The sequence below is a fragment of the Pecten maximus genome, chromosome 3, assembly GCF_902652985.1.
Source record: "Pecten maximus chromosome 3, xPecMax1.1, whole genome shotgun sequence".
Classification (NCBI taxonomy): domain Eukaryota; kingdom Metazoa; phylum Mollusca; class Bivalvia; order Pectinida; family Pectinidae; genus Pecten; species Pecten maximus.
Window position 1 is genome coordinate 23,467,926 of NC_047017.1, and position 25,649 is coordinate 23,493,574.

General features: G+C 38.3%; 4 protein-coding genes across 8 annotated transcripts; 1 reads left to right on the plus strand and 3 right to left on the minus strand.

The window, feature by feature from the left end:
* Nucleotides 1-1,522: 1,522 nt before the first annotated feature.
* LOC117322663 (serine-rich adhesin for platelets-like) lies at nt 1,523-3,058 on the minus strand. Its single transcript, XM_033877600.1, has one exon. It carries the CDS (start codon nt 3,056-3,058, stop codon nt 1,523-1,525), a length of 1,536 nt encoding a protein of 511 aa, XP_033733491.1.
* Nucleotides 3,059-3,063: 5 nt separating this feature from the next.
* Nucleotides 3,064-5,276, minus strand: LOC117322664. The gene is made up of 3 exons (XM_033877601.1): nt 5,254-5,276; nt 3,847-4,993; nt 3,064-3,765 (listed from the first exon to the last, which is right to left on the minus strand). The coding sequence occupies exons 1-3, from the start codon at nt 5,274-5,276 to the stop codon at nt 3,064-3,066; spliced, it is 1,872 nt and encodes a 623-aa protein (XP_033733492.1).
* On the minus strand, nt 5,083-9,691 carry LOC117323623 (radial spoke head protein 4 homolog A-like). The gene is made up of 9 exons (XM_033878943.1): nt 9,451-9,691; nt 8,597-8,786; nt 8,081-8,356; nt 7,575-7,632; nt 7,181-7,294; nt 6,945-7,042; nt 6,672-6,813; nt 5,955-6,324; nt 5,083-5,714 (listed from the first exon to the last, which is right to left on the minus strand). The coding sequence occupies exons 1-9, from the start codon at nt 9,570-9,572 to the stop codon at nt 5,486-5,488; spliced, it is 1,599 nt and encodes a 532-aa protein (XP_033734834.1). The 5' UTR covers nt 9,573-9,691; the 3' UTR covers nt 5,083-5,485.
* A 95-nt stretch (nt 9,692-9,786) lies between these two features.
* On the plus strand, nt 9,787-24,766 carry LOC117323622 (protein salvador homolog 1-like). 5 transcript variants are annotated; one of them, XR_004531778.1, is made up of 8 exons: nt 11,789-11,971; nt 12,704-13,228; nt 13,554-13,760; nt 14,384-14,579; nt 14,847-15,013; nt 15,907-15,968; nt 17,055-19,700; nt 19,821-24,766. XR_004531778.1 is itself a non-coding variant. In XM_033878942.1 (7 exons), the coding sequence occupies exons 1-7, from the start codon at nt 10,221-10,223 to the stop codon at nt 17,682-17,684; spliced, it is 1,878 nt and encodes a 625-aa protein (XP_033734833.1). In that variant the 5' UTR covers nt 9,787-10,220; the 3' UTR covers nt 17,685-24,766. The 5 variants fall into 5 exon arrangements, 2 of the variants coding, with proteins under 2 accessions (XP_033734833.1, XP_033734831.1); XR_004531779.1 differs by having other exon boundaries at nt 17,055-19,380; XR_004531777.1 differs by having other exon boundaries at nt 17,055-18,303; nt 18,623-24,766.
* The last annotated feature ends 883 nt before the right edge of the window (nt 24,767-25,649 follow it).

Consider the following 25,649-nt stretch of genomic DNA (forward strand, 5'->3'; position numbering starts at 1 on the left):
TGTTATTGTCTGAGCTTGTTTTTTGTTTCTTTACTTTAAGACTACAGTAAACAGTTGTGAAACTTACTGACATCTGACAGCTTTGATAAATCGTTGCTGCATACAACATCACTATCTAATTATATTACTGTTGTAAATATTGAACCGAGTGACATGAAGTTACTCAAAAACTGGACCACAAAGAAAATATCTAACAACATGGCTCTAATAAAAGCTAACTGATGGTAAGATAGTTAATCCTCTCTGGAAATATCAGACATATTGAGGACTCACTGGGATTTATTCCACCTCTTGGCTTGTATAATTTAAATAGAGAATTTAACATTACCGGTAGTTTACCATATTTTACTCACTTTAATTCCCAAGGAAAAGCGAGTATATCTACAATTCTAAAACCTCTAGTAAAACTATACAAAAGGTATCCAGTAATATATATACAATTGTACTACATAGTTACAATATTTATCCAACAGCAAGCTAAGCCCAGTACTTATACCAATCCATGCCTATTGCATTTTAATAGATTTTGTTTGATTGGTTAGTTAAATGCACAAACCCTACTCTAGAGTTAAGTTTCTATTGTGCCGTTCTTGACTGATTACAGGATAAATATGATAAGTGAAATTATATTTTAGATTTTTACTAGTACATGTATAGATTTCATTCTGATACCTTACTGACAATATGACAACTTGCTAGCTGTTTTCTATAACTTTAGAATTAAACTCAGATGGCAGAGAATTTCAGACTGATGTTCTTTCTCTAAACTCTCACTCTGTAAACAAAATTCTGCTTTATCAGACAAGCTACAAAAATTTGTAATAAATACAGGTTTTTTTATCTGAAGATTACAGAAAAGGAGCATGATTGCTGGATTTTACACATAGTGATTTTAATCAAGTTGACACACTTTAAACCAGCATGACACTAAAGAATGTGTTAAACAGACACAGCAATTTAGTACCATTAGAATCAACAGCTTAATTGTCCTAGGAAGGAAAAAAAACCTTTATAAAATCAATACAGAATGTATGCTTTGTTTATTTGGGGAAGACACAGGTATTGGTCATAAAGACATTGTACTAGTATTTGTCATAGAGGTTGAAAGATAATTGGTGTCCAAAAGGAAAAATAAACTTCTTCACACCAAATTTATAAGACTGCCTCAATAAACAAATTAGATTGCTACACCTCAGACTATCCTTTCACAACGAAAGTATGTCTGTTGTGATGACAATCAATTTTACAATTATTGCTTTCTGATAAAGTGTTATTTTCACAGCTTTTTGATAAAGTGTTATTTTCACAGCTTTCTGATAAAGTGTTATTTTCACAGCTTTTAGAACTTTTTAAAAACCATGATCAGCTGTGAAAAACAGGCACATAGGTGTGCTTAAAGTACAGAGTGTGGTTTTCAGTCTTTCATCTACATTTAGCTATATTTATTGCTGATATTTAATGTTCAATTGATGGGATTCTGGTTACTTGACAAATTCTTTCTTTACCTACTTAGCAGAGAGTTTTATCTACTCAAACATCTACTCAAGATTCCTAAGATTCCTTCATTACCATTTAATATCTGGGAGCTGTCTTCATTACAGCTAAGTGTGTGGGAGCTGGGAGCTGTCTTCATTACAGCTAAGTGTGTGGGAGTTGTCTTCATTACAGCTAAGTGTCTGGAGCTGTGGGAGCTGTCTTCATTATCACTAGGTGTCTGGGAGTTGTTTTCATTACAGCTAAGTTTGTGGGAGCTGTCTTCGTTACCACTAAGTGTCTGGGAGTTGTCTTCGTTACCACTAAGTGTCTGGGAGCTGTCTTCGTTACCACTAAGTGTCTGGGAGCTGTCTTCATTATCACTAAGAGTCTGGGAGTTATCTTCGTTACCACTAAGTGTCTGGGAGTTGTCTTCATTACAGCTAAGTGTGTGGGAGTTGTCTTCATTACCACTAAGTGTCTGGGAGTTGTCTTTGTTACAGCTAAGTGTCTGGGAGTTGTCTTCATTACAGCTAAGTGTGTGGGAGCTGTCTTCATTACAGCTAAGTGTCTTGGAGTTGTCTTTGTTACCACTAAGTGTCTGGGAGTTGCCTTCATTACCACTAAGTGTCTGGGAGTTGTCTTCATTACAGCTAAGTGTGTAGGAGCTATCTTCGTTACTACTAAGTGTGTGGGAGTTGTCTTCATTACAGCTAAGTGTGTGGGAGCTGTCTTCATTACAGCTAAGTGTCTTGGAGTTGTCTTCGTTACCACTAAGTGTCTGGGAGTTGCCTTCATTACCACTAAGTGTCTGGGAGTTATCTTCATTACAGCTAAGTGTGTGGGAGTTGTCTTCATTACCACTAAGAGTCTGGGAGCTGTCTTCGTTACTACTAAGTGTCTGGGAGTTGTCTTCATTACAGCTAAGTGTCTGGGAGTTGTCTTCATTACAGCTAAGTGTCTGGGAGCTGTCTTCGTTACTACTAAGTGTCTGGGAGCTGTCTTCGTTACCACTAAGTGTGTGGGAGCTGTCTTCATTACCACTAAGTGTCTGGGAGTTGTCTTCGTTACCACTAAGTGTCTGGGAGCTGTCTTCATTACAGCTAAGTGTGTGGGAGCTGTCTTCATTACCACTAAGTGTGTGGGAGTTGTCTTCATTACAGCTAAGTGTGTGGGAGTTGTCTTCATTACAGCTAAGTGTGTGGGAGTTGTCTTCATTACCACTAAGTGTCTGGTAACTGTCTTCATTACCAATAAGTGTCTGGGAGCTGTCTTCATTACCACTAAGTGTCTGGGAGTTGTCTTTGTTACCACTAAGTGTCTGGGAGCTGTCTTCGATACCACTAAGTGTCTGGGAGCTGTCTTCATTACTACTAAGTGTCTGGGAGCTGTCTTCGTTACCACTAAGTGTGTGGGAGTTGTCTTCTTTACCACTAAGTGTCTGGGAGCTGTCTTCATTACCATTAAGTGTCTGGGAGCTGTCTTCATTACCACTAAGTGTGTGGGAGTTGTCTTCATTACAGCTAAGTGTGTGGGAGCTGGGAGCTGTCTTCATTACCACTAAGTGTGTGGGAGTTGTCTTCATTACAGCTAAGTGTGTGGGAGCTGGGAGCTGTCTTCGTTACCACTAAGTGTCTGGGAGTTGTTTTCATTACAGCTAAGTTTGTGGGAGCTGTCTTCGTTACCACTAAGAGTCTGGGAGTTGTCTTCATTACCACTAAATGTCTGGGAGTTGTCTTCATTACAGCTAAGTTTGTGGGAGTTGTTTATCTTCATTACCACTAAGTGTCTGGGAGTTGTCTTCATTACCACTAAGTGTCTGGGAGTTGTCTTCGTTACCACTAAGTGTTTGGGAGCTGTCTTCATTACAGCTAAGTGTGTGGGAGTTGTCTTCATTACCAATAAGTGTCTGGTAACTGTCTTCATTACAACTAAGTGTGTGGGAGCTGTTTTCATTACCACTAAGTGTCTGGGAGCTGTTTTTGTTACCACTAAGTGTCTGGGAGTTGTCTTCATTACAGCTAAGTGTCTGGGAGCTGTTTTTGTCACCATTAAGTGTCTGGGAGCTGCCTTCATTACAGCTAAGTGTCTGGAGCTGTGGGAGCTGTCTTCATTACCAATAAGTGTGTGGGAGTTGTCTTCATTACAGCGAAGTGTGTGCGAGTTGTCTTCATTACAGCTAAGTGTCTGGGAGCTGTCTTCATTACAGCTAAGTGTCTGGGAGCTGTCTTCATTACAGCTAAGTGTGTGGGAGCTGTCTTCATTACCACTAAGTGTCTGGGAGTCTGGGAGCTGTTTTTTTCACCACTAAGTGTCTTGGAGCTGCATTCATTACAGCTAAGTGTCTGGAGCTGTGGGAGCTGTCTTCATTACCACTAAGAGTCTGGGAGTTGTCTTCGTTACCACTAAGTGTCTGGGAGTTGTCTTCATTACAGCTAAATGTGTGGGAGCTGTCTTCATTACAGCTAAGTGTCTGGGAGTTGTCTTCATTACCACTAAGTGTCTGGTAGCTGTCTTCGTTACTACTAAGTGTCTGGGAGTTGTCTTCATTACAGCTAAGTGTCTGGGAGTTGTCTTCATTACAGCTAAGTGTATGGGAGTTGTCTTCATTACCACTAAGTGTCTGGTAACTGTCTTCATTACAACTAAGTGTGTGGGAGCTGTCTTCATTACCACTAAGTGTCTGGGAGCTGTCTTCGTTACCACTAAGTGTCTGGGAGTTGTCTTCATTACAGCTAAGTGTCTGGGAGTTGTCTTCATTACAGCTAAGTGTGTGGGAGTTGTCTTCATTACCACTAAGTGTCTGGTAACTGTCTTCATTACAACTAAGTGTCTGGGAGATGTCTTCATTACCACTAAGTGTCTGGTAACTGTCTTCATTACCACTAAGTGTGTGGGAGTTGTCTTCATTACCACTAAGTGTCTAGGAGCTGTCTTTGTTACCACTAAGTGTCTGGGAGTTGTCTTCATTACAGCTAAGTGTCTGGGAGCTGTCTTCATTACCACTAAGTGTCTGGGAGTTGTCTTCGTTACCACTAAGTGTGTGGGAGTTGTCTTCATTACAGCTAAGTGTGTGGGAGCTGTCTTCATTACCACTAAGAGTCTGGGAGCTGTCTTCATTACCACTAAGAATCTGGGAGTTGTCTTCATTACCACTAAGTGTCTGGGAGTTGTCTTCATTACAGCTAAGTGTGTGGGGGTTGTCTTCATTACCACTAAGTGTCTGGTAACTGTCTTCATTACAACTAAGTGTGTGGGAGCTGTCTTCATTACCACTAAGTGTCTGGGAGCCGTCTTTGTTACCACTAAGTGTCTGGGAGCTGTTTTTGTCACCATGAAGTGTCTGGGAGCTGCCTTTATTACAGCTAAGTGTCTGGAGCTGTGGGAGCTGTCTTCATTATCACTAAGTGTCTGGGAGTTGTCTTCATAGTTGCTAAATGTCTGGGAGCTGTTTTTGTCACCACTAGTTGTCTGGGAGCTGTTTTCATTACCACTAAGTGTCTGGTAACTGTTTTCATTACTGTTAAGTGTTCAAAAGTTTTTTTCTTAGCAAATACAGAAATGTAGGAAATATGTTTGATGTGACTTACACCATGAAACACACACAAGTTTAAGTCGGAATAATTTATTCTATCACATATTTATTTTTATGTACAATATTATGTAAACAATCATGTACTCAGAGGAAGCATTGCCTCAGATGTCGACATCCTTGAGTGAACATGAAAAAATTGCAACTGATATAAATATACACAATTCTCCGTGGACAGTTGTATTTACAGCACAAGTAAATCTTTCTTCATAAGGCCTCCATTATGGACCAGCAGCTTTTCACATTTCACATTTTTTCCAAATTTTTATATCCACAGAGGTACCAGTAACTAAATCTTCAATGTTTAAAAATACATTGATTATCACAGTTTATATAGGGAATGGAACTAGTATTCAATTGTTTAGTTAGATTGATGTGTCCAATGATAATTTGATGAAAAGTCTAACAACTCAAAGGTATCTAATCATCCTCATCTTCCTCCTCCTCGGCATCTTCCATCTCCTCAGCAGCTTCAGCAGCTTCCTGTTGTGCATGTCTGAGAGCATTCTCCTCCTCGACAGTTGGATCTTCAGCCTCTGTGATCTCGGGACCACTGGGAAACTCGTCCTGGATTCCTGGGGTAGGCTGTGGACTGTAGTTGTCCTGGTTGTATTTGTGGCCGAATCCAAGGTACACATTTTCGAACTTCCTGTAATGATACGGAAAATATAACATTACACACTGAACCAAAAATCCAGTTCTATACTAAAATTTACAAAAATGAGATACACAACTACTGGTACATGTATTTGGCTCTGTAACGATGTAAAATCCTTCTATGACACTCTTTACAGAATTATTTTCTTTTTTTAAAAATCATCTTTGAGGATGAAAGAATTTATCTTGACACATGGTCAGATAAAAAAGCACAACTACAACAGCTACTTACTTTCCGGTGGCAAATGCATGAGCTCCTGGCCAGAGATTTGAGTGCAGCACTGCCAGAGCATACTGGGGAATGAGGTTTGATGATAGTTTAGAGGTCCATGGTGGCAGGTTGCCAATCTCTGCATCTTCAGACAGAGGTGTTAGTAAGGGCTGTCCAACCTCAGGCTCTGGCTCATCGGGCTCCTCCCTTTCCTCTTCCTCCTCCTCATCCTCAAAATCTTCCTCATTCTTCTGGACGGGGTTGTGCCATTGACATCGGCCCTGTGGCAGGATGTACTGTACATGATGTACCCAATGTTGTAGTGACGAGTCAGTCAGGTCACGCAGGGGAAGTCCCTCAAAGTCAAGGTTGGTCACAAAGTGATCACGAGCTGTACAACAAATAAAGAATGCACACCTTTAAATAAAACAAACAATTTTCACTACACATTCAGTTTCTTTAATATCAATTACACTCTTCCTACTTGATCTAGAAAATCAGTCGGTGACAAAACTACATGTCAAGTACTGTAACTTGTATGCTAGACAATAGATTGAAATTACTTTCAATTTTATTTTACCTTTCAGATAACAAGAAAGAAAGAGTCTTAATTGTGTTCAATGTATCAACCTACACCAAGCCTCTAAATCTGACACGTATCTGGTTACAGCAATTAGATTTGCTTAAGTTCATATCGCATGTACAAACTCCCACTACATGTCCTGTAACTATACACACCCTCTCCCTCCTCTTCTTCTTCCTCCTCTTCATCAAACTGGTAAAAGCCGAGTGGTGACACATGGGTTCCAGAGCTGATACGTGCAATCTGAGCCCTCAGGTAGTTACACTCATTACCAGGGAAGGGGGGATAACTGACAACCTAGGAAAACAAATGAGTAACATGAATTAGATTCCTTCTACTGATAAGATAGAACAATTCACATACTGATGTATATTCAATTTTTATTTTCTAATTTTACAGTTTTATAATTTATTAATAAGAAAACTTACTGGAGCATCAAGACGACCAGTGAAAAACTTCTTGATATTCCTGGCCTGGGAGAGCTGTGCTGGAGTGACTGGAGGAAGTTTGACCCATGGTTTTCCAGCTGTAAGAAAAAAATTGATATTTTTCTATATTAATCTGTTCAATCAAATACAACTGAATGTTTTTAATTTGCTTCTTTTCAAACAAAGCAACATGATTAATGATAGATGATATACACATGTAGTACTCTGAAACTTACGATCATTGCACACAAAGTAGGTCTTTTTGTTAGTGCCTGTTCTGTTTTCCTCTTTGGGGATTTCTGGTGGGGGTTTAAAATCTGGCTTTGGTGTGTCATCTTCCTCTTGTTCTTCTGTAACATAAATTTATATGATTATAATGATTTTCTTTTCAGTCACAACAAACTCATAAGTCACCAGTGAACATGTTCTTTCTGTATTAGCTGACTATTTCAGCCTTGGGTAGGAGGACAAGTAGAGGTACAATAGATATTTGAAAAACCAAAATGAATTTGTAGAAAATTTGTCAGAAAAATGTCAGCGATTTCTCTGATATGGGTGTTGCATTTCATTTTCTCCCACAAAAAATCTATCTGGTACTAGTCATACCACACTTCAATTTTCACTACATACCTTCCTCTCCTTCTTCATCATCTTTCTCTGCTGCCTCTTCTTCATTCTGTTCTTCAGGCTGCAAAATCAAAATGATAATCAAGTTAAATTTCACTTGCATTATATATGAACAAACAAATCTAATTATCATTTACATGAATGTATATTGTCAATAGATAATCTAAACAATTTTACACTGATATATATATTCAATAAAAATGATAAATTAATAGCTCATATTACACTGAAATTGTTTGTTTTTTCTGGGTTAATTTTTATCATTTATATTAAGATACATATTGCAATGGTAATCTTACTTTAGTAATTTTCACATTAAAAACATTACACTAAATTATAATTTAAGTGAAGTGAAGCTTCTCTATATCATGGTTTCTATGTCAAATATGTTTGTGCCAAGTTACAGTTCTACTTATCTGTTAAAATTATAAAACACCCTAAAATTTGAATTAACAAATATAAGGATGTTCAGTATCCAAGTATTGTCAATATTTCCAAATTCAATTCACCTCTTCCTCTTCTTCCTCCTCTTCATCACCTTCTCTGTATTCCACTTCAGCAACATAATAGTTCTGCTCTCTACCAAAGATTTTGCCCCAGAATCTTACGTGGGCTAACGTGTGACTGTCTACAAGATTTTTAAGTGCAAGCCATATCCGGATTACTTCTTCTCGATTCAAACCAATTCCAGCTTGTTCAAAGAAAAAGCACAATTCCATGAGATTTGGCAGTGGAGTTTCCACTTCTTCATCCTGTTCTTGTTCTGCATCGTCTCCATCTCCTTTCTGAAAAATATATATTTAGAATTAAAAGAGAGGAGCAATTAGCAACTGGAATATTGATTTCATTGCTATTCACCATCTTAAATCTAAGTGAGTCAGACATGTTTTATTGAACTTTCTTAAAATTGAAACATAATTATTCCAACTAGGTGCCAACTGGATTTGACTTACTTTAATCCATATATTTTTTTAAAATCTTAATGTAAATAATGTTTTTTATTAATAGAACAGAATAAAACTTACAGCAAACAGTTTTCTCTGTACATGTGCTAAAGCTACTTCTGTGGACTGGTCTATTTTATCTTGGACAGTGTCAACCTTTGAGGTGAATTTGGCTTTCTTTGTGTCTTTGCTGACATCTTCAAAAACATCTACTACATTTTCAGGGCGTTCATCTAGAATTTTGGTTAGGACAGAACTTAGATGGTCAAACCTGAAAGAAAAAAATAAAGAGTATGAATATGCAGTCTCTTATTTTGTGTAGTTTACATAGTTTAATCAATTATTATAATTAACAAGCGTCTCTGAGACATTTAAGAGAATATACATCAGCTTTATTTTTTTCAAAACTTTAGTAAATGGCTATTTCATATAAGACAAAGAATCCTTTAATTTCCAAAGGTGGATCCATATGGCAAAGAGGAAAATTGAACATACAAATTTACAGTAACAATCAGGATCATATGATTATATGGAACTGCATAGAAACAGTGTACAAAATATTAGACGTTCTTCAACACTTCAAACAGAATTGTTCTATAACATTAGAAAACACACACAAACGTGTAATATTATATTTCCATACTGATAGATCACAAACACAACTGATATCGTCTTATCTAATGCAGCAACAATGTTGTCCGCAATCAAATCGTGTAATACGACGTTGTTTGGTTACCACTCATTGTAACGCGTTGGTACCACATACTTGCCTAGATTTGTAGATACATATGCAGTGCAAATAAAAAGTTCAACATTGAAAATCAATTTATCAATATAAAAAGTAAACTTTAGACTGAAGAAAAATCTCAGCAAGAATATGGTTTGAGTAAATGTGACTGATACAAAATACAAAGACAAACATGTGGCGAACTTACAAATTGTATCCTGAGTCTGTGCTCGCCGTGAGAAGATATGATTTTGCATTGATATATTGCTGGTCTTTCGGGTTAATGTTTACATCCATGTTGACTGGTGTCTGTGGATTATCGCTACTCATATCACAATGAGGAAACGATTCCCTCCCAGTCTTCTAAACAGCTATAACTTGGTCTTGGTGGCTGCTTGTTGTTGCTAAACTACACACTGCAATGCTCTGTGTGATGTTGCTAAGGAAAATACACACACAGTCTTCATGACGTTACTTCCGGTGAAGAACCGGTGACGTAGTCCACGTAGCGAGCACCTTGAGACATTTCCGGAAAGCAACTTAATTCGATTGTATTTATCATTATCTGTGCCACGGAATGCATTCTAAAGGATGGAAACGTTTGGAAAGTACAGGGATATTAATATCGTTTTATACAATCACAAAAAGTATGAGCTTATACTAATGTTGATACCATATTTTCAGAACAGGGCGGTGTCGTTATGATGGAATTTCTTTGACCTGCCAGAGAATGTGCAGAATGCATGGATTTTTTCCAATAAATAGGATATCAAAATCAATAAATTAACTGGGCTACACTTATAAACTATTTACCCATTTTACATACAGCATAGCTCACATCTGTTGCTCTATGTCTGAAGTGAGTCTCAATGGTTCACGAGCAACAGTTGGTCATTAGATCAACAAGTACACTAGGAAGACATTGTCTGATGGAAGTCTGACAACTGCAAATTGATTTTATTAACTAATTCCGTCAAAATGTTGCCGAAAAAGAAAGATTCTGCATCGGGAATAAATGATGGTATTGCTGGGAAATATGTCAAAAGAGACACTCCGCCTATGTTGAGAAGTGAGTATTGTGTATAAATATATGACTTTGTTACTATTTATAGATTGCTTGGGGTCTACATTAATAAGTTTGTAATCGTGAATATTTATCAATATGAATATACAAAATACTTTGAAACATTGTTATGATAAATGGAAAAAAAAGTAAGTGTAAAAAAATCAAACCATTGAAAAGCCCAGACTACATGTACAAACTTAAACAAATTTACTGTATATACAGTACATGTTGACACCAGTAATGCCAATACAACCTTCCACTCGCATGGAGTGTAAGTGTTTAATTTATACTTGCACTGGTATGCATATGTTAATTGACCAGTTGTTTTTGTTTTTTTTTCTGTCTGCTTAATTTACAATGTATGTATGTAACAGTGATCACAAATATAGATTGAATCCTGTATGATAAATTTTTGATGGATTTGTAATTTCTTTCTTAAAAAGATGTGCTAAAAAGGTTATACATTAGTAAATGTGGTCTCTTGCAATTACTTGTTAATTGCTATGTATCTGACTTCCACTGTCTATGAATTAACCATCCGAAGCTGTGGCCTTTATATAGCATATGATACAGCTTGAGTACAAATTCTTCTCAGTTGATGGACCAGTCCTTGAACTGCATGATATTGTAAACCATTTAAATGTGGGCTAAATCTAGATCGTGCAATAAATTGCTGACATATAGGGTTATATATAAGCTATTGTCTGAATAAACCACATTGATACTAATTACATTGGTCCAGAAAATTCTAATGTGGAAAAAGGTTGTGACTTCATGTATGTAGTTTTAACTTACTACAGTATGTACAGCTATTAGATAAGTGTGACCTCAAGTTCTTCTCTCATTTAATTTAAAAGTTACAAGTTTGAAATGTGTTAAATTTCAGTAAAAATGAATAACATGAGAAGTGCAGGCCCATTTGACCTCTTGTACGTATTAAAATTCATATACACCCAGTATATTTAGACCAGCCATTGAGAACCAAATGATAACTTAATATTTTATGAATGAAAATCCATGACATGAACAACAACGAATGAACTTGTATCATACACTGTATACACACGAACAAAGTGCTTTGGTGTCAAGTAGTAGTCATACTGTCTGCATGCAACTTCCTCTTGACATCATACATGTTACGATGTATCAACCACAACTTCATCTAATGATGATGGAGGGGACCTGTGGTTAATATAAGTCCCGACACAGTCTATGTAGGTGGAGATCCTTAATTAAACACAATTGAGTTCATAAATTTAGTGATTGTTTTTCATACATAATTTTTCTTTCTCATTAAGTACATTACAACTGCTGGTTTTCAGTACTAGTGGGAGTAGTCTATTTATGGTTATATACATGCATTATTTACTATGTTTCCTTAAGTGGTGAATGTCTAACAGTACTTAAAATTCCACATAGGAGGGTGTCACTTCCTCTTTCTAGACTATAATTGCATTTTCGAAGGCTTAATAGACAGTAATTTATAGTTATAACAAGATGAAATATTCTACCTCACGGCCACACGTACATCGTACAATGGATTTTTTCAAGGACTTTGATACCCTTTTTAATAGTGATTTTGATGACTTGTTCAGGAAAAAAGGTTTCCAATTTTGTGATGAAAACTTTTCCTTTGATGAGCTGTTCAACACCATGGTTCAAGGTACATTTTTTAGATAAGTTATACCCATTAGTGTGTATGTTAATTCATTAATAGAAGTATGTATGGTTCCAACAACATGGCCATATTTCAAGGTAACTCTGTGTGTATGTTAAGTAGGAAAGGTTCCATTAACATGGCCATATTTCAAAGTAACTCTTTGTGTATGTTAAGTATGTATGGCTCCATCAACATGGCCATATTTCAACTCTGTGTATGTTAAGTAGGTATGGCTCCATCAACACGGCCATATTTCAAGGTAACTGTGTATATTAAGTAGCTATAGGTATGGTTCAGCACCATGTTTTAACTTTATGTGTGGTATATCAGTGTTTATTTTTTACTCATCAATTACTTCTGATGTTGATATTCTAAGATTAAATTGAAAATATTGGGTATGGATACTGAAAGGTATGCAGGGTGATGAAATATATTATCATAATTGAAAAAGAAAGTTTCGATCACAACGTACCCAAGCATTACCATTAAGTGGATGTTTAATTACGTAGACTAGTTTAATTTTGCCTCTAAGAGTGAGGCTTGATCAGGACCTGATGCTTGGGTATGTTGTGATTGAAACTTACTTTTTTTAATTTTAATGTATTTATATAATTTTCATAGTCTATATTTTACTGACAATTTTATTGATTGTATGACTTTGGCCTGTATGAGGCTCTATGTTTAGATATTTGACATGGGTCATTGCCTACACACTGTGATAATTCCCTGTTACAGATTACCATACTCCTGTAAGACAGACTCCAAACTTCCAGAGGAGGAGTTCAAAAACACCAGCATTTTACGTACCACAACAACCCATCATCCGTCCACCCGTGTCACGCTCTGTCCTGCCAACATCACCTATGACCTTCACGAACACAAGCAGTTCCTATGAACGCCAAGTACACACTCACATCAACAAGTCACAGCCCCAGAAACTGCCTCTCAGCAAACCAGTGCAGATGCCAGTGTCGCAAATCACACATGGACTACAGAACATGCAAGTGTCTGGTCAGAGTGGGGACCAGTTCCATAAACCTAATGTTAATCTGTCTCAGCCAGGGGGTTTTCCCTACCAGCCTGCTAATACAGGGTCCAACAGTTCACTAAGTACTCAGGGGTCAACGTCTAGTCGTGCAACCACTGGGTCATCGGGGTACCAGAGTGGAGGTTCTGGTGTCCAACATTTTGTCCAGGAAGTTAAACAACCACAGGTATCGCAGGCAAACAGACTTGGGAATCTGGGAGCCATCAGAGAAGGTAGGAGCACTTGAGTGAAGTCTTTATTGAGTTGTTCAAAGTTATGCAAATAAATTGGAAAATTAGGTTGAATGCAATCTTGGGGAGCATGCTCTGTTAAATCATGTTTTTTTCATGGCTGTGCATTTGAGATACCAAATTCTTCTCTTCAAATTGGCTATAATTACATAATTTTCATAATACTTTTTTTTTTAAACTTCGAATCAATTTTCAGATTATGACAGGTATATGAACTCACAAAAAATTACTACAGTAGATATAGTGACTGATACAAATGAAATGACATTCAATGCTGATTATCATGTTTTGTAATCAAATCTTACAGACAATAAAGATGACATGTCTGGCCATTATCATGGTAACTACGGTAATGACTACCATAGTCAGTATGATGAGAACTACCAAATCCAACAATACCACCAAGAGATACGCAAACACTATGCCCAGCAGAATCCCGGTGGACAGATTGTAAAACAAAGTTTACATGGCTCTACACAGAAGGAGATTCAGACAAGTGTCCCATCCTCTGGTGGTGAGTTAAGCAGGAACCAGTTAAAAACAATATAATCAGTATAGTTATCTGCCACAAATTCAAGATATTGTCGGGCTTTCAGTAACTAGTAAAAAATAATGACATATATTTGATTGCTAATTGCATGGTGTTCTCTCTTGGCCCTGGACCCTTCAACTAGAAATTGATGATCTTAAAATGAATTTTCATTTCTTACAAGATTTTAGAAGTCTTTAGAAGTTTTTTTTATTTTTGCGAGCATTAGCAAGCAAAATAGGAAAACAAATTTTAAGATATTTTCTATTACCTAACTCAGAAATCCTGTTCTTACAGGTTTTAAGGTAAAAGTTTGGAGGTCTTCGATTCAAAGACAGACATTTTGTTGCACCATTCACAATTTATGACGTCATCAGTAATTTCTGATTGGTATATATATAGCCAATGAAAAACACTCAAGGGTATACTACTATAATGACATATGCAAAAATGTTTTGCATGCCATGGGCAATTTATGTGATGATTGTCCAATAAAAAAAATTGAATATTGATAATACGAGACTTACTGAGTTGCATTCACAATGTTAGTTATCTGTCATGATGTGTAGTGTAGCCTAATAAGCTTTTAACAATTAAAATATTTATAGCCTCAAGTGGGTTCCCTGGTCAAGACGAGATGGCCTTACCAACAGGATGGTCAATAGACTGGACAGTGAGAGGGCGAAAGTACTATATAGACCACAACACGCAGACAACCCATTGGAGCCACCCATTTGAAAAGGAAAGTTTGCCAATGGGGTGGGAAAGGATCGAGTCCAAGGAGTTTGGAGTATACTATGTCAAGTAAGTCTCTCTCTGTAGAACCTTGTGTAAGAATAGAAAAGTTTTTTAAATGTTACTTCAAGTACTATTATGTTTATGTACATTGTATAATTACATGCTGAAAAATGCTAATATGTCATTAGTATGGGAAATTGATAAAGTGTCATGTAAGGAGGATATGCACACTACATTACAAAACATTCAAACTTCTGACTTATTTTCTCTTGACTCTTGAAACTCAGAATATTTCGGTTGTATTGACAGCCATTGTATGATTTTTATTTACAGCCACTTTATGAAAATAGCCCAGTACCAGCATCCATGTGCCCCGACCATGCCTCAGTTTAACCTCGCCTTCCAGTATCCTCAGCGACCTGGACTCCCTCAGCAGATAGAGTACCGTCCAGCTCGTCAAACAAATGTGCTAGTGCCTGCAAATCCTTACCTTTATACAGGTACACAGCATGTGCTTGCCTTTTGTATTTCAATGTTTGTGTCTTTCATGCATAAACAGTCAAAGTTTCGACACTTCTTCAGAAACTGTCAGTCAAATTTTGATAAAAATTCTTATCCCAGGCCTGTTTAAGGGATTAGAAGTTGTCCTCAAGAAGGACTGACTCTGCTGACGACTGAGACTTGTTGGGGGGATAACACAGGGGGTAAGTGGGACCTACATCACAAAAAATTAATTGTTATGATGAAAAATTACCCTCTCCTGAGTTTGACCTGTCCCACGACTATATATTCTTGACGTCTAGGATGTGTAGTTATGGGATGGGTCAAACTCGAGAGAGGGTAATTTTTCATCTAACAATTATTTTTTGTGACATAGGTCTGCACTTACCCCCTGTGTGCTATAAGGTGTCTTTGAGGGCAACATTCAGAAATAATCAGTCAGGTTTTAGTTGGTGAAAACAATGATAAATAAGTCTGTAATCAGGATCAATCAGTACTCAGTAAGTGACAGAGGGCAGACCCATTAGTGGTCTCTTAATAGTGCAGAACACATTTTCATTTTCTCAGAAACTGTCAAATTTATGTAAAACTTTGTGGTTCACTTGATGAACATAGCAATAAAGCTGCAACATTTAAATATATATATATACTTCACATATCCAAGAAACAAAACTATAGAATTTGACCTGCCTTTAAAGATTTTCTTCGTGGATTCCTCTGTGGATTTCCTTTCTCAGGTGAATGTTAAAGGCCTAAATAACCATTTTTCTCATGAGTTTTATATTCTCACACTTTCAAATAATCATTATGTAACAATTTTTGGAAAAAAAAAAAATTTAAGAGCTACTAATTGTTTATTAATTTACAATGATGTACTTGTTTTACTTTAAAGAAATCCCTCAGTGGCTGAGTGTCTACTCCAGAGGAGCACCCGAGCATGACCACAAGTTAAAGGTTAGCATTTAGTATGCCATTTACGGAATGTGATTTATTATCATTATTATTTAAAACAAAACATACAATGGAAAATATGCTATACATACTGTTTTTCATTAAAAATGCAAAAGATTACTGAAACTTGTTCCCTAGTAAAAATTTAGATATTACAGTATTTCAAAATTTTTAGTGTAAGCTAGTAATTATTTTATAATGGATATGATTGGCCTCAAATTTCAGAATGTTAATTAAGTAAACTGATTTCAAGTTGATTTTAACCTATGTTTCCTACATCAATTAAGGATTTCATTTGATAATAAATTGAACTGTATTGATACAAACCTAGATACATCTCCACACTGTCACCCCACACTCTTATCCAACACTCAACCCCACACTCTCACCTCCACACTCTCACCCACACACTCACCTCCACACTCTTACCCCCACACTCTCGTCTTCATACTATCACCCACACACCCTCACCAACACACTCTCACCCCCAGAATCTCATCTCCACTCTCACCAACACATTCTCAACTCCGTACTCTCACCCCACACTCTCACTGCTGCACTCTCACCCACACACTCTCACCTCCACACTCATCTCCACATTCACCCCCACTTTCTCTCCCACCAACCCTACCCCCACACACCCTCACACTCTCACTCACACATTCACCTCCCCCTTTCTCTCCCACAACCCAGCCCCCACGCACCCCACACTCTCACTCTCACATTCTCACCTCCAAACTCTCACCCACACACTCTCACTCAAACATTCTCACTCACATGTCCACACTCTCACCTCCAAACTCTTGCCCCAACACTCACCTCTTCACTCTTTTCTCCACACTCTCACCCGCACACTCTCATCTCCACACTCACCCCAACTTTCTCTCCAACGGCCCCACCCCCACAATCTTGCCCCAACACTCTCACCCCTCACTCTCATCCTTACACTCTCACCACCACACTCCCACCAACACACTCTTACCTCCACGTTTTCTCACTGTAATAACCAAAACACTACTTTCACTATGATGATAGTACCAGTAGAACTACTTAAGACCCCCTCACTTACGATGCGACTTTGTACTTCAGTGGGACCTGTTCACTGTCAGTCAGCTGGAACACTACGATGCCATGCTAATGAGATTACACAAACAAGAACTGGAACAAATTGTGATGAGTTATGAAAGTTATCGTATGGCTCTGAACCGTGCGATGGACATTCGTAAAAAGGAACAGCAGCCGTCTCAGTTACCTATGCAGTTAGCCTTACCCCAGAATCTCGAACACCATGACTTGTTACAACGACAGTTACCAGCATTACAGGAAGCCCTACAACAAAAAATGATGGCACAAAACAGTGGAAACCAAAATAAAGGACACTGGCATCAGTTAGATCCACCAGGAAAACAACATGTGTTACCACAGCAACAACAGATACCACAGCAACAACATCACCAACAGCTGCAACAACATATACAGCATCATCAACAACAACTTCATCTGCAGCAGCAACAGCAAGAACTCCACCTACAACAACAGTATTTACAGCATCAGCAACAACAATTACGTCAGAAGGAACTACAGCTACAACAGCAGCAACAGTTTCAGCAACAGCATATAAAACAACAGATACCACAACAACAGTCTCAGCAGCAACAATCTCAACAGTCACAACAACAGAACAGATTGCTAACACAGAACATAGAAACAAAAGTATGACCGTGAATGTCACGGGGTATAAGGGCTCCAACAAAAATATGGCTGTACAGTTCTCAAGTTAAATCCCACCAGTTGTTACCTGTAAACCCATTTCCACCCGTGTCTCAAACTCACTCAGATATTTGCTGGTCTCAGCTAGTTAGAGCTGTCAGCCTGTGGACGGTTTCACTGTGAGTTAGGTAGAGCTGTCCGCCTGTGGATGGTTTCACTGTGAGTTAGGTAGAGCTGTCCGCCTGTGGATGGTTTCACTGTGAGTTAGGTAGAGCTGTCCGCCTGTGGATGGTTTCACTGTGAGTTAGGTAGAGCTGTCCGCCTGTGGATGGTTTGACTGTGAGTTAGGTAGAGCTGTCCGCCTGTGGATGGTTTCACTGTGAGTTAGGTAGAGCTGTCAGCCTGTGGATGGTTTCACTGTGAGTTAGGTAGAGCTGTCCGCCTGTGGATGGTTTCACTGTGAGTTAGGTAGAGCTGTCCGCCTGTGGATGGTTTGACTGTGAGTTAGGTAGAGCTGTCCGCCTGTGGATGGTTTCACTGTGAGTTAGGTAGAGCTGTCCGCCTGTGGATGGTTTGACTGTGAGTTAGGTAGAGCTGTCCGCCTGTGGATGGTTTCACTGTGAGTTAGGTAGAGCTGTCCGCCTGTGGATGGTTTGCACTGTGAGTTAGGTAGAGCTGTCCGCCTGTGGATGGTTTGACTGTGAGTCAGGTAGAGCTGTCCGCCTGTGGATGGTTTGACTGTGAGTTAGGTAGAGCTGTCCGCCTGTGGAGGGTTTGACTGTGAGTTAGGTAGAGCTGTCCGCCTGTGGATGGTTTGACTGTGAGTTAGGTAGAGCTGTCCGCCTGTGGATGGTTTCACTGTGAGTTAGGTAGAGCTGTTCGCCTGTGGATGGTTTGACTGTGAGTTAGGTAGAGCTGTCAGTCTGTGGACGGTTTGACTGAGTTAGGTAGAGCTGTCCGCCTGTGGATGGTTTCACTGTGAGTTAGGTAGAGCTGTCCGCCTGTGGATGGTTTGACTGTGAGTTAGGTAGAGCTGTCCACCTGTGGATGGTTTGACTGTGAGTTAGGTAGAGCTGTTCGCCTGTGGACGGTTTGACTGTGAGTTAGTTAGAGCTGTCCGCCTGTGGATGGTTTCACTGTGAGTTAGGTAGAGCTGTCCGCCTGTGGATGGTTTCACTGTGAGTTAGGTAGAGCTGTCCGCCTGTGGACGGTTTGACTGTGAGTTAGGTAGAGCTGTCCGCCTGTGGATGGTTTGACTGTGAGTCAGGTAGAGCTGTCCGCCTGTGGAGGGTTTGACTGTGAGTTAGTTAGAGCTGTCAGGCTGTGGACGGTTTGACTGTGAGTTAGGTAGAGCTGTCCGCCTGTGGATGGTTTGACTGTGAGTTAGGTAGAGCTGTCCGCCTGTGGATGGTTTGACTGTGAGTTAGGTAGAGCTGTCCGCCTGTGGATGGTTTCACTGTGAGTTAGGTAGAGCTGTCCGCCTGTGGAGGGTTTGACTGTGAGTTAGGTAGAGCTGTCCGCCTGTGGATGGTTTCACTGTGAGTTAAGTAGAGCTGTCCGCCTGTGGATGGTTTGACTGTGAGTTAGGTAGAGCTGTCAGTCTGTGGACGGTTTGACTGATTTAGGTAGAGCTGTCCGCCTGTGGATGGTTTCACTGTGAGTTAGGTAGAGCTGTCCGCCTGTGGATGGTTTGACTGTGAGTTAGGTAGAGCTGTTCGCCTGTGGATGGTTTGACTGTGAGTCAGGTAGAGCTGTCAGTCAGTGGACGGTTTGACTGTGAGTTAGGTAGAGCTGTCAGGCTGTGGATGGTTTCACTGTGAGTTAAGTAGAGCTGTCCGCCTGTGGATGGTTTGACTGTGAGTTAGGTAGATCTGTCAGCCTGTGGATGGTTTGACTGTGAGTTAGGTAGAGCTGTCCGCCTGTGGAGGGTTTGACTGGGAGTTAGTTAGAGCTGTCAGGCTGTGGACGGTTTGACTGTGAGTTAGGTAGAGCTGTCCGCCTGTGGACGGTTTGACTGTGAGTTAGGTAGAGCTGTTCGCCTGTGGATGGTTTCACTGTGAGTTAGGTAGATCTGTCAGTATGTGGATGGTTTGACTGTGAGTTAGGTAGAGCTGTCGGGCTGTGGACGGTTTGACTGTGAGTTAGGATCTGTTGGTGGGGTATTTATTATGAAGCTGAATAGATTGTCAAATCAAAATACAGTAATATGTGTAATGAGACTGTGATAATATGGAGTGGCCATGATTCGGTTTGTTTACAGTGTTACGTCATTATCAGGAATCATTCATCCATCCTGTTGTTGAAGCCCTCATACACAACATTACATTGTCTTGTACTGTCAAGGACAAAAAAAATAAGTCAAAATGTGATATGGTGCTCGGTTATTTTGTACAGTTTTGTGTACTGACTGCTGTGAGTTGTGTATTGAATATTACCATAAATATAGCCATCTATTTTCACTGATGATATGATTTGTGTACCAAATACCTATTGGTGTCTATAATTATCTGAATTCTGTCCTAAAGCAGAAGGTGATTTAATCTTCAATTTCATTCTTGACAGAAATTTGATACTATAGATATATTTTTTGTACCCAGCATTAATATCTGGTTTCACTTGAGTATATCGGGTACTCTGAAGCATGTCCATGGCTTTCATTTGATCTGTAATTGAATTTAACATCATCAAAATTTGCTGAGCAGATCTGTGCTGAAAGAATATAATTGAAGGTAAGGTCCCCTCTTCGATGTGCTTCTATGGGCCAGCCTAATATTAACGGCTGGCCTTAGAGGTTACAAAATGCTGGCAGTGCCATGTATGGTGAGATTATTGTGCTGCATCAATAAATGTAAGGTTGTTAGGGGATAGGGTAACTACAGGGGCATGTGTGTACGTCTAGGATGTTTTGAAAAAGCTGTATATAATACGATGGACTAATTATAAATGAACAAAATTACTGGCGTCTGGTCCAGGGGGCCAACACATAGACTTTGACCCAAGGAGGGTTGGGCTTATTGCAGGACAATAAAGAGCATTTGTAATGTAAGGATTAAACTGCAATTGACACAATTGGGCTTGTTACCAAGCATGGGCTTACTGGCAGATAAATACACTACTACATTAAGAGGTTATATTGTCCAAAATGAGTAATTACTTTTTTTCTATGGTTAGTTTAAACAGCAGTGTCACAATGACGTGTACAATTGCAAACATTTTCATTGGGATTGAAAAACAATGTAAGTATATTGATTGTCTTTACAATACAGTTATACAAAATCAATTATAAAGTTGAGCAGGAAATGACCTGTTTTGGATAGATCTGTCATCTTTAATGCTTGATCTCAATCCAACCCAGACTTGTACACATGGCCCCTCTTGTTACGGCCCCTCTTGTTACTTCCCTTTGTTTAGTAGAATTTGTAGGAAATGAAATTTCACTTAGAATCATGCTTTTATATTAGATATTTTTTAATTATAGTTGAGGCTTATGAAGTTCCTCAGATGCTATGATATCTGTAAATTGTTGTAAGTCCCTACTTGAGACAACAGGCTGTCATGTCTTCTTCAGAGGGTATTACTGAAATGTAACATATCGTCATGGCAATCAGGCCGGGATATCTGCACTGGTGCTGGAACCACCTGACACACAAGTCTGGATCGCTATCACAACACACAGTAGCTCTATAATGATACTGATCATTTGTAAGGAAAGCAACATCTGTCACTGTGACTAGAAAACCTTTTTGTAGTAGTTTAAGGAATAAGGTACATTTTAATAATTTTTATCGTACAGAAGATAAGGATGTAATGGAACAGGGTTTCAAATCTACAGGATTATATATTGAAGAAAACATCTGGGTAAACTAAACCTGATATTTTCTTTCATGTGGATAAGAGGGAAAGGTTCATTCCATTAATGTGAATGTTAAAAAAAGGCTTATTCCACTCATGTGGATATGAAGAAAAGGCTTATTCCACTCATGTGGATGTGAGGGAAAGGTTACCAACTCTTGTGGATGTGAAGGAAAGCTTAAGGTTACCAACTCATGTGGATGTGAAGGAAAAGTCAATTCCCCTCCTGTGGATATGAAGGTTTATTCAATTCCACATAAAAACATGAATAAATGTGAATGGAACTGATATCATTTGTTCTATGTATTATGATTGATTTGTTGCAATATTTACATCTAGACTGATATTTTTTTCAATAAAATATTGTGATGAAAAACTTTCACTGTAAATGATACAGATAAGAAAATTAGAATGTGAAATTGTCCTGCTTTTGACTCCTCATACTGTAAACATACATGTTTTAGCAATAATCTCATTTACATACTTGTCTTGCTGAAATTATGGCCCTAATTATGATTGTGCCATCATATTAATTTGTCAAAATTAAATATTGTGCTAAAAATTGAAATGTGCCTTAATGACTATATTTACTGTAACTGAACCCTTGTTAATGATGAAGTATCAGAAGACACTGAAAAGGAAGGAGTTACTGCCTTGTCACATCTTACCCAGAGAAGCTGGTATTCCAGGTCTGATGGAGTCGATTTGGTTGTTATGGTTACATGTTCTCATAATTTAGGAAGAGCCCAGTTCTTAGTTTGGGGAAATGAATTGAAGAGCTCAGCTAGATGCTCCAAGTGGAAGGAGTCACAAGCAGGTCTGAGTAGTGTGGTTGGTTGTCGTGGTTACTAGATCTTGTACTTTGGGAGAAAAGAGCTTCAGACAGGTCCAAGTATTGTTGGGTTGGTTGTCATGGTTACTTGTAGTGTTGGGTTGGTTGTTATGGCTAATGCCACTTGATGTCTCATATGTACTTTATATTTATTGACACAACAGACTTTAACTGTCTGTTTTTCACTGATCTCCTTAGAAATGTGATTCCACTCATCTTTTCTAGTTTTTATGTACAAAGGTATTTGATTGATAGCATATATATTTTACTTAGATTTTATAAAAAAATATTGCTTTTTCTATTTTCTTTCACTTAAAAATTAGTGATTTTCCCCCAGAAACGGAATGATCAGTTAGTTTTGGTAGTTGGACGAGCATTTTTTATTGGTCAGTACAGTAATTTCAGGTGATATGTACATACCTGTTCTGTGTTCACAGCTTAGGGTTTTATATTTGTATATAAACCTTGGCCAATGCAATTAGACTTCTGCTCAATAATGCTTTGAAGAATTTTTACGACTGTTTGCCAATGCTTTGAAGATTTTGTTGGACTGTTTGCAAAATGGTTTTTAACTTGTTTTATCTTGGACCTAATGCATGAGGTATCTATAATATTTTACCCTGGGTCTAATGATTGCATTGCTACACTTTGTGTAAATAGCCCAGGATGTATTGGTGAACAGTCTTTCTGGTATACAGCCTTTTAGGTTCTGGGAAGAAAGGTTAAAGGCTTCAGGACAATTGGTCTGATTCTTTTCTGATAAACAAACTTTCAGACACTCTGTTCAACGTTACCAATAAAAATACTGTTGGACTCAGTAGCTATTGTTAAACAGACATTTGGACTCTGGGTCAAATGATAAACAGACTTTCTAACTCTTTGTCAAATTCTCTAAATGTCCTTTGCACACTGGCCAGGATTCAGTTGTTATTGCTAACTGAGTTGATGTGTCTACAGATTTTTATATTTGGTTTAATTATAAACAACTCTGGGTCTAATGGTTCCTCAACAGTTAAGAGTGTGTAGACTTGTATTTACGTGATTGCCTCGAGGACAGACTGATTGTCTCAATATTTTTGTATATGTTGATACAAATATATTTATAGATTTGAACTTTCAAGTCATGTTTATATAAAAAAAAATCCGCAACAAATTGGGTGTTACCTGTTCATAAATCTCTGTATTTGAGAACTGGCAAAGGGACATATTTCTTGATAGTTTACTTTGTGTTCGGTTAGAATTGTAGATCTTTGTTAACTTTGATTTCAATAGATTTGTTTTAAATTGCTCATTTCCCTGACATCTCAATAATGTTAAAATGATCATATCCTTGTTAATCTTGGAAATCCCTTCCCTCATGAAAATATTTCCTGAAAAACTTGAAAAAGACATTGAAGATACAAAGTTTTTATTGATGTTTGCCTCTGAAATTTTATATGTTTTATATAAAATAGTAATGTTAGTTATGGTGCTGTGCAGTAGCAGACATTTGTATCACTAGAGTTTGTATAATATGTACAAATTCATCATCCTGGATATTATTGTAGAGAACCTTTCCATAGACATCAGAAACAATCACATGATATTCCTGGTCTGCCCAAGTCCGTCTTGATTCCTATATTATTTTAACACTGGATACTTTAATGGTAAAGGTGTTCCTCCTGGATTCACAATATCACCGTTATTGTACAGGTTTCCATATTTCTGTAGTATTTTCCCTGTGGTACTGTTAATAACTCAATGTTATATAAGGAATTTTCAACGTTTCTTATTGTCTTCCAAAAGCGTTCGATGGACAGGAATACAACCTTTGGAATTTTAAGGATGATCTCTTATAAACTATGTTATTCAGTGTGTGGAATCACTATCAGAGTGGCCCAGTGGTTAAGGTGTCCCGACACCTCTGGGTTGCAATTCGAAACCTACGTGGGGCAGTTGCCAGGTACTGACCGTAGGCCGGTGGTTTTTCTCCAGGTACTCCGGCTTTCCTCCACCTCCAAAATCAGGCACATCCTTAAATGACCCTGACTATTAATAGGACATTCAAAAAAAATAAACCAAATCTGAGACCGTGTCAGCTGATTTTGTTTGTTTACTCACCCTTGAAGGGGAGTGTGACTGGAGAGAATCGGGTAGTTTGCTGGTGTAGTTATTACATAAATGTAAGTGTATTGTATATGAAGGGAGTTTGTGTTGCAGGAAAACACAAAGAACATTAAAGTGCAATTAGTTCCTACAATTTGTTTAGTCCCTGTTGGGTATACATGTTGTAGATCAATGTTTACCTACATGCTATGTAATCTGTTGACAATGTGTATATATATGTATGATCGCACATTGGACAACATTTGATATGTAACTTTGTCATTGTATATTATACCATGCAGTAAAAGCCATTCCTTCCAAACAAATTTTGTTTGTTGTCTCTACCATAAATTACAGACTCATAGATCTGAATTTGAATGTACTCAACTTCTTTTGTACTATATATTGTCAGTATTGTATACGGCTATATGGAAGCTATTGCTAGACTTTAAATGACCTTGGTTTTTTTATGGTTGACAGAACCCTATTGTGACCTACAGGTGGTGTCCTGGATAGTTAGTTCATGTGATAAAGTGACCTGGATGATCAGTTCATGTGTGACCTAGCTTCCTGGGTGGTATAGGTTCGTATGACCTAGTTTCCTGAGTGGTAGGTTCATATGACCTAGTTTCCTGGGTGGTAGGTTCATATGACCTAGTTTCCTGGGTGGGAGGTTCATATGACCTAGTTTCCAAGATGATCAGTTCATGTGTGACCTAGTTTCCTGGGTGATATGTTCATATGACCTAGTTTCCTAGATGATTTGTAAAATGTGTAACCTACAGTAGTTTAGTTTCCTGAGTGGTAGATTCATATGACCTAGTTTCCTAGATGATCCGTAAATGTGTGACCTAGTTGTCTGGGTGGTAGGTTCATATGACCTAGTTTCCTGGGTGGTAGGTTCATATGACCTAGTTTCCTGGGTGGAAGGTTCATATGACCTAGATTCCAAGATGATCAGTTCATGTGTGACCTAGTTTCCTGGGTGATATGTTCATATGACCTAGTTTCCTAGATGATTTGTAAAATGTGTTACCTACAGTAGTTTAGTTTCCTGAGTGGTAGGTTCATATGACCTAGTTTCCTAGATGATCCGTAAATGTGTGACCTAGTTGTCTGGGTGGTAGGTTCATATGCCCTAGATTCCTGGATGCTCAGCACATGTCTCTTGGGTCTAAATGTTACAAGAGTGATGTTATTCTCAT

Bases quoted from the DNA above. Each gene is read 5' to 3' on its own strand.
- LOC117322663 (XM_033877600.1), bottom strand. From the start codon at position 3,058: ATGAAGACAACTCCCACACACTTAGTGGTAATGAAGACAGCTCCCAGC.
- LOC117322664 (XM_033877601.1), bottom strand. From the start codon at position 5,276: ATGAAGAAAGATTTACTTGTGCT. The intron at 4,994-5,253 runs GTAAATACAACT...AACACTTAACAG, and splicing joins AAGAAAGATTTACTTGTGCT to TAATGAAAACAGTTACCAGA. The intron at 3,766-3,846 runs GTAATGAAGACA...TGAAAAAAACAG, and splicing joins CAACTCCCAGACTCTTAGTG to CTCCCAGACTCCCAGACACT.
- LOC117323623 (XM_033878943.1), bottom strand. From the start codon at position 9,572: ATGAGTAGCGATAATCCACAGACACCAGTCAACATGGATGTAAACATT. The intron at 7,043-7,180 runs GTAAGTTTCAGA...TTTTTCTTACAG, and splicing joins CTACTTTGTGTGCAATGATC to CTGGAAAACCATGGGTCAAA. The intron at 6,325-6,671 runs GTGTGTATAGTT...TTTGTTGTACAG, and splicing joins AGAAGAAGAGGAGGGAGAGG to CTCGTGATCACTTTGTGACC.
- LOC117323622 (XM_033878940.1), top strand. From the start codon at position 11,806: ATGAAATATTCTACCTCACGGCCACACGTACATCGTACAATGGATTTT. The intron at 13,229-13,553 runs GTAGGAGCACTT...CAAATCTTACAG, and splicing joins TCTGGGAGCCATCAGAGAAG to ACAATAAAGATGACATGTCT. The intron at 14,580-14,846 runs GTAAGTCTCTCT...TTTTATTTACAG, and splicing joins TTTGGAGTATACTATGTCAA to CCACTTTATGAAAATAGCCC.